The 8834-nt window shown below is 45.5% G+C and overlaps 1 protein-coding gene across 1 annotated transcript; it reads right to left on the bottom strand.

Moving 5' to 3' along the window:
* Positions 1-323: 323 nt before the first annotated feature.
* Positions 324-3823, bottom strand: b3gnt7l (UDP-GlcNAc:betaGal beta-1,3-N-acetylglucosaminyltransferase 7, like). Its single transcript, XM_063033412.1, has one exon. The coding sequence runs from the start codon at positions 3483-3485 to the stop codon at positions 2238-2240; it is 1248 nt and encodes a 415-aa protein (XP_062889482.1). The 5' UTR covers positions 3486-3823; the 3' UTR covers positions 324-2237.
* Between the last annotated feature and the right edge of the window lie 5011 nt (positions 3824-8834).

Below are 8834 nucleotides of genomic sequence, written 5' to 3'. Positions count from 1 at the left end.
ATTCTTCTCGCAAACCCTGAGCAGATTGTAAATCATAATCCACATAAAGGCTTCATTGCCAACTATTCCCACTCCAACAACACTCCAAATCCCACAAACATGACTCCTCTAAACCAAAACAGCCTCACCTGGAGCAATCTGGAATTTGTACATTTCTCACTACAGCAGGCAGTTAAATCAATACACCCCTACTTCAGTTTTAAATGCACATTTGTTATCAAGAGTAACTACGTAATTACTACACAAACTTTAAGAAAACAATTAAGCATTATTCGATGCTCTGATAGATTACAAAGCTCAATAAAATGCAGGCAGCACAAATGTAAAGAAAGTAATTTTGGACTTTATTAATTACATTTTGAAGTACAAGTTAAATTTTGATTATGTTGGCAAGATTCTCAAACATTGAATAAAGTTAATATCTAACAAAACAAAAACATTTTTTGCAAGTTATTTTCAAATTTTGCCAAAAATCCTGGACCTCAAGACAAATAGTTTTAAATATTAAAGACTTATTAAATTATATAGAGAAGGTTGGTTGCCAGTTTGGAAGGACTATTTGTTGACAATGCTTCAAACATTTGTCCATAGATCATGACAAATCATGTCACACATTTTCTGGCTCACTTGCTTCAATGTGGAATGCTTCATTAAGGCAGTTTCACATGTAGGACATGGAAACAATGACAGACGGAAGCACAAATATAAAATTCCATGCACTTCAGCAATTCCATAGCTCCTTCATCAGGACCATGGAGCAGCACCTGAAGTTAAGACAGAAATTAATGGCCCTGACCAGTCAAACAAGCACAACATTTTACAAAATATTAAACTATCAAAAACTTGCAGAATTATTAATTCAATATATTAATTTGATCTGATCTTATAAATGATCTAAAGATCATGATTTCCAAAAGGTTTAAGCATTGAAGAAAAAAAAAAATTTGACTTGAAAGGATATAGCTCAGAAACTGGGAAGATTACACAAGGTTGTTACAGGTTCCCTTTATTTTTCCTCCCCCTCCCCCCCCCCATTATTGTCAGGCAAACATTTTACAAATTTGCTGGTCAATGAACTTCAGGAATAGCCATTTGCCAATGATTATTTTCAGGATTGTGCACAGCACTGCATGGCTTTCATATATTCCTAAAAGGTTAAGGACTGACATTCATCCAAATACCATGTCCACCATTACAATATAATCAGACAACAGACCTTGGTGGTTTCGTTACTAGAACATCTACTGTCGAGTTTCCTAATAAAAAACAAGGGCGATAATCCACCTCTAAATGCAAGTTTCTTACCAAAATAGATTGTAACAGCAACCTTTTGGTTGAAAAGCTCAACTTTGAACTGAAGCAAGAAAGAGGCATCACCAAATTGCTTGCTTCACCTCCTACCCTTAGAAATGGCACCAGAACCAATAATCTTGCACTTAAATTCAGGTCAAAAAGATCCTTTATTTCAAATCAGAAACAAGGATGCAATCTATCTGGCAGCAAACCAAGTCAAGGGCAGGATCTCTGAAATTTGACTCCTGCTATTCATCAGCAGCCAAAAATCAATACTGTAATAAAATATCCTGATTTGGGGCAATGAGAATGGGGAATTTTAAGACAGTATTTGATTCGATTAAGGTTATGCACAATTAGTCAATCATTGAGCTATATTAAATCAAACACCTGTTGTCATGGTAGAAGTTTTTTCTTAATATAAAAGGGCTGGGATGGGAATGGAAAGGAACAACGACTGACATTTGGTTTGGTTTTAAAGTTAAAATTATTCCTTTTCAAACTGGAGTCTGAGAAATTAGTATCATTTAAGCTGCAAATCATTTTTGCTACATTAATTTTACTCCTATATCCTTGTCACCAAGTGCTACCTAGTGTCATTATCCAAATCACATTTAACCAGTCTTCTAAAGCTATTGTTTTCATCTGTAAAAATAGAGACAAGTGGCTCTCAGCCTCTGATTCGGGTCTCCTCTCTTAAAAGAACTCGGTGCCAATTGATAACTTATTTGTGGACGTTACAGAGTGTAAAAATAAACTTCAAAAATATACAATTCTTACTTTTTAAAAGTACCTTTACTCAGTTTATCCACACTCAAAACATAAGAGCTGAAGAACTCTCACCATACACACCAAGCTGATTCTAAACAATTCGTTCCAAACTTACACCAAATACCTACATTTCTAATGTACAGGGAAGTCTGGAATCAAGTTATTTGGTGAGATTACACATTTGGGTTTATAAAATACTTCTTGGCACAGATGAGGGTTCGGTTGTGGACAGTGTTCCACATCGTCAGCAAGCCCTTGGGGCTGAGTTTATGGATAACCACCAAATTCTTGTAGAAGCATGGATCACTATTCATGGGGCTCACCCGGCGCTTGACGACCCCAAACGTCCTGAAGGCGTAATGCAGTTGTGGCTCGACGCCTACCTTCTGCAGGCACATGCCCAGGTACACATCGTCGATGGGGTAGAGCTCGATGCTCTCCGAGGCGGCCACCAGGCGCCTGGCAAGTGGACCAGCCATGAGGAAACCGCCGCCGCCCGCGTACGGCGGATAGGGTTTGTCGTGCAATTGCTTGGGAATGAAGTACTTGCTCTGATGGTTCCTGATGGGCAGTGCCCTGAAAATGATGTCGCCCACGAAGAGGGTGTCGTGCTGGGGGCCGTCGGTTTGCGAGTCCAGGAACTCCATCAGGTTCTCGGTGTGGACGAAGACGTCGTCGTCACCCTTGAAGACGAAGCGGGTGCGGCGGCAGTAGATGTCGAACCACTTGAGGAAATTGACCTCCTTGAGGGTCAAATTGAAGAAAGTGTCCATGAAGTCCCACTGCAGGATGTCGCCGTACAAACGGTCCTCGTATTCCAGAAGCTTCTGCAGGTTGCGCTGATCCTTTTCGTCGCTCGGTGTGCCTAGCAGGAAAAGAGTCCTGATGTTGCGACCTCCAATGCTGCGTTCCCGGCCCCACGTTTCCCTGACGGCAGCCCGCCGGTCGTGCTGCTCGATCACCGACTTGACGACGATGAGGAGGTCGGTGGGCTCTGCGCACTTCTCGGGATGGTTGAGCAGCATGGGGAAGTAACGGCAGTGGCGGTACAGCACGTACGCCTGGAACTTGGCGTCCAGCGCCGAGAACCAGCTCAGGCCACGCACCGACTCATTCTGGCTGCAGTTGGTCACCGTCACGGTCCAGGTCCGGGGAGCGGCGACACCGGTTGGGCTGCCGGACACAGCCGCCCCCGCCACCACCTCCACCTCCCCGCCTCCGTCAGTGCTGCCATTAGTCCGTGCCGGACCGCTCTCGGTACCGTGCCAGGCTGGGATCAACCTGGCGTCCGCCGCCTCCCGCAGCCCCAGGCCCACCCCGTCACCCAACTTCAGCTTCTGGATGAAGGCTACGGTGGCGAAGAACAGCGACAGGCTGAGCAGCGTTTTGAGCAGCTTCCTCTTGCGGAACATATATTCCATGACCAGTGAATAACGCCCCTCCGGCCCCCGGCTGCGACCACCCGAGGCGGCGGGGCTTCTCTACAGCGGTCCAGGCACCGAGAGGTATAACTGTTGCCGTGGCGAGCCCAGCCCCGAGGCACATGGGCAGCTGAAACGGGGGCACATGGCCCTTGCCGCGGCGGCAAGACCGGGAGGTGAGCTGTTAACTCAGGAGACGAACCCTCTGTGCCGGGGCAACAGGAGCTGCTCACTCGGGGATGTCGGCGATCAGACTGAAATGGGTGCCAGAAGAGGAGGAGAGACGACTCCTCGCAGCCTGACGGGGAGATTCTGTGTCAGCAGTTTATATTAACCCCTTCTCCTTTAGCAGTTCGATCTCACTTGTCTCCTCCCACCTTTGAGTGCGAGCAGCCTCAATGGAAATATACTCATTGAAGCAGCAATTTGTCACGCCTTCTTTAAACCGCCGCAGCTGCATCCTCAGCTGGACCTACCGTCTCCGCCCCTCCCTCCCGTTGATTAGCTCCGGACGTCGCATTTATGTGATGTGTAAATCTGTTTGTGGACCTGTAAGGGGCATATATATACACAGTTGCCTCCCAACACCACATTAAAACCAGTTACAATAAAGTCGTAGAACTAGATCGCAGGATAACACTCAAACGGTTAAATGAGCAACCGATATGCAGCTACGGTTCAAAAAAACTGCCTCCTACTGAACTCCTACCTCTACTGAACTCCTGCCTCAGCAAGGACCTGGACCCACTACAATTTGCCTATCGCCACAATAGGTCAACGGCAGACGCGATCTCAATGGCTCTTCACACGGCCTTAGACCACCTGGACAATACAAGCACCTATGCCAGAATCCTGTTGTCGATTATAGCTCAGCGTTTAACACCATCATTCCCACAATCCTGATTGAGGGGTCACAGAACCTGGGTCTCTGTACCTCCCTCTGCAATTGGATCCTTGACTTTCTAACCGGAAGACCACAGTCTGAGCGGATGGGTGATAATAGCTCCTCCTCGCTGACGATCAACACTGGTGTACCTCAGGGGTGTGGGCTTAGCCCACTGCTCTACTCTCTCTATATCCATGACTGTATGGTTAGGCATAACTCAAATGCCATCTATAAATTTGCTGATGACACAACGATTGTTGGTAGAATCTCAGGTGGAGACAAGAGCGAGATCTGCCAACTAGTGGAGCGGTGTCGCAGCAACAACCTTAACGTCAGTATGACAAAAGAGCTGATTGTAGACTCCAGGAATGGTAAAACGAGGGAACACGAACCAATCATCATCAGAAGTGGAGAGAGTGAGCAATTTTTAAGTTCCTGGGTGTCAAGATCTCAGAGGATCAAACCTAGTCCCAACATATTGATGTAGTTATAAAGAAGGCAAGGCAGCGTCCATACTTCATTAGGAGTTTGAAGAGATTTGTTATGTCAACAAATACACTCAAAAACGTCTATAGATGTACCGCGGAGAGCATTCTGACAGGCTGCATCACTGTCTGGTGGGGGGGGCGGGGGGGCTACTGCACAGGACTGAAAGAAGCTGCGGAGGGTTGTAAATTTAGTCAGCTCCCCAAGTACTAGCCGACAAAGTACCCAGGATATTTGCAAGGAGCGGTGTCTCAGAAAGGCAGTGTCCATTATTAAGGATCCCCAGCACCCAGGGCATGCTGTTTTCTCACTGTTACCATCAGGAAGGAGGTACAGAAGCCTGAAGGCACACACTCAGCGATTCAGGAACAGCTTCTTCCCCTCTGCCATCCGATTCCTAAATGGACATTGATCCCGTGAACACTACCTCACTTTTTAATATATATATTATTTCTATTTTTGCACGATTTTAATCTATTCAATATGCATATACTGTAACTGATTTAGTTATTTATTACTGTTTTCTTCTATATTATGTATTGCATTGAACTGCTGCTGATAAGTTAACAAATTTCACGACACATGCCGGTGATAATAAACCTGATTCTGATTCTGAAATAATTCGTAAGTAGCAGACGACTATGTATAATTCAACAAACATTAAATCATAAATAGAAAAAAAATCATATTCAAACTGAATAAAACCCCGGTTCAGGGGGATTCACAGTGGATTTTTAAAGAATTTATCAAAGTTGCACCAGACTATTGCTGTAGAAAGTTAATAATTCAATTGTCTAGGAGCCAACATATTACAATTTACAGTATATAGATTACTGGTCAGATTATCCAGATGCTTGCCTTTGTCATGACATAAGTCCAGGATTGATTTTAGCACGGGTTACAATTGATTTGATAGGATTTATGTGTGCGACACAGTTTCGATTAACTTTAAGTGTGTGTGTGTGCCTAGCCCACTGAGTACGCACTACGCTTGGGCGATTTGCCGGTGGTCTGCCGCAAATATCTGATGACTGAAGATGATGGTGGGGGCGGGGAATACTAGAGTGGGAGTCTGACCCCCGTCTGAACACTTTGCGATCTCAAAAACTCATTCATGGGAGCTTCTTAGTAACTGCCGTTCGGAAGAATAGGTTTAACAACCCCTTAAGTGCATGACTAGCGGAGTTACGAATAGCACGAGGGAATACAAGGAAGTTATTGATCATTTTATGAATAAGGAAGCCTAACATTAAATTATAAAGGAAGGTAATCGTTGTTGACACGTGAAAATCTGCAGATGCTGGAAATCCAAAGCAACACACACAGAATGCTGGAGGAACTCAGCAGGTCAGGCAGCAGCTTTGGAAGAGAGTAGAGAGAAAAGAAAACAGTCGACGTTTCGGGCTGAGACTCCACTTCATTATCGTAGAACGTTGTACTGAGTCATCAGTAAAGGGGCCAAAAGGAATCATTTAGGCAACAGACAAGAAAGTCGACATTGTAGATGGTGACTGAAATGCCGTGACTATGGGCTAAATGCTTGAAATAGGATTGATATTGTATAGCTGACGCACAGTAGAGCAAATATAGCGAGCCATGCTGTATGTCACCGCAACTCGAAAGAAAGGACTAAGGCATAGTAACTAAATGTGTCAATGACACTAACGCAGCTAGGAATATATTGTGAAGAGCACAAGTTTCTAAAGATATAAATGTGTTTTGGGCAAATTCTGGCAGAGTATAATTTGGAAAAGTATGAAGTCGTAGAATCCATAGACTCTATTTGTAAACTGAAGAGTGCAAGTGTTACCACTTCTGGATTAGCCTTCATTGAGGGACTTTGTCAAACACCTTGCTGAAGTCCATGTAGACAACATCAGTCTCTCTCATCACCTTGTCAAAAAACTCAATCAAGTTGGTAAGGCCCAACCTGACATATACTAAGCCATACTGGCTTTCCCTAATTAGGTCATGTATCCTATGCCTGTCATGGTCCAGATCGGGGTCCCTTTAAATTTACTTTGTTTATGTTACGATCCGGACCATTGACTCCCTGTTTCCCTTTGGTTCCCTGTTTTCCCATGTCCCTCGGCTTTGGTGATTGGAGGCAATTTACTCTCGGCTGAACTGGTAGTTTATAGTCTCTGGCTTTCAGCCGTTCGGCGCGGGAGCATCTGTAAAGTCACCAAAGGTACGGCGTGCCAGTGTCATCTGGCCGGAGCAAGCCTAGTCTCTGCCCAAAGTGAGCGCCTTTCCTCACCAGAGCAACCCCGTCAGGTTACCTCGCTAAAGCGAGCCTGCAGTTTCCTCGCCCAGGTGGGTCCGTCAGTTAACCCGCCGGAGGGAATCAAGAATCGCTGTCTACTGTTCTTGACTTCTGAGTCAAGTCCTGGCCCTGGCGGCACCCACGTACCGAGTCAAGTCCTGGCTCTGGCGGTACCCATGTACCGAGTCAAGTCCTGGCCCTGGCGGTCTGTGATTCCTTCTCTGCCCCTCTTGCCTCTAGCCCTCGTCTGCAGCCCTCGCCTGCACCTCGGTCTAGTTCTATCGCTGGAGCTAGATAGATACTGTCTGGTGTTCTTTCGTGTTGGTCTTGTCTTGTCCTCACCTCTGTGGGGTAAGTCAGGCTGTCTTGCTGTTGCCCTGTGGGGGTCATGTCTTGTCGTGTCTTGTCCTCACCTCTGTGGGGTAAGTCAAGCCGTCTTGCCATTGCCCCGCGGGGGGTCATGAGTCCCGGCCCTATGTCTTGTACCCAAGGAGGGGTCCCGGCTCTCTGTTCTGTGTATGTGTCCATGGTTCCATGTACCTGCTCTCCTGAGACCGAGGCTCTGTTTTTCCATGTACCTCCTCTCCCTAGCCCATGTCATGTCCTTGCCTGGTTTTGGTGTCCGAGCTCGGGGCAAGACCCAGGTACTCGGTCCTTGCCCAGTCTCTGGCTCGGAGTCCATACCGTAGCCTCTTCATGTCGCCTCTAGTTTTGGGATCCGATTCCGAGTCCTAGCCCAGACCCTTAGTCCCAGCCTACTCATAGTCCTGAATCCTTGTCCAGTTCGCTATTCCTGCTCCTGCCTTGCTCTCCTGGTATCAAACAATAAACTCAATTTAATTAACCTCACAAGATGTGCCTCGCATTTGGGTCCACCCTTGCTCCCAATGCCTCACCATTGTGACAATGCCTAAGAACTTTCTCCACAAATTTCTCAATAACTGACATGAGGCTCACCAGTCTATAGTTTCTTGGATTTTCCATTATCCCCTTCTTAAATAGAAGTACAATATTAGCCACTCGCCAGTCCTCCTGGACCTCACCTGTGGCTAGAGAGGACACGAAGATACTGGTCAAGGGGCCAGCAATCTCATCTCTTGCATCCTTCAATAACCTGGGGAAAATCCCATCAGGCCCTGAGGATTTATCCACCTTAATACACATTAAGAGACCCAACACTTCCTCCTCCTTGACGTCTAAATGTCCTAACATATTTATATACTCTACACTGATCTCCTGATCCTCCATATCCTTTTCCTTGGTAAATACTGAAGCAAGATACTCATAAGGTATCTCACTTACATTCTCCACATTGAAGCAAATGTTCCCCTTTATCCTTGAGTGGTCCCACTCTCTCCCAAGGTATCCTCTTGCTCTTGATGTATGCCTTGGGATTCACCTTGATGCTACTTGCTGAAGACTTTACAGGGCCCCTTGACTTTCCTAATTCTTTAGTTCTTTTCTGGGTTCTTTATACTCCTCATGTGCTTCATGTGATACTAACTTCTGAATTTTTACTTATTTTTCTTTTTTCTTCATCATCTCTCTAGACATCCAAGGTTCTTTGATCTTTTTGTCTCTGTCCTTTTAACAGGAATATTTCTTTCCTGTACTTCATGCAATTGATCTTTAAACATCCTCTACATGTCTGATGTGCACTTACCAGAAAAACGGTGTTCCAAATCCATTCTTACTAGTTCCTGCCTAGTGC

Source organism: Mobula hypostoma, chromosome 25 (genome assembly GCF_963921235.1).
Source record: "Mobula hypostoma chromosome 25, sMobHyp1.1, whole genome shotgun sequence".
Taxonomy (NCBI): Eukaryota; Metazoa; Chordata; class Chondrichthyes; order Myliobatiformes; family Myliobatidae; genus Mobula; species Mobula hypostoma.
Note: the sequence above shows the minus strand (reverse complement) of the source record. Positions and strands in the feature narration are given on the sequence as shown.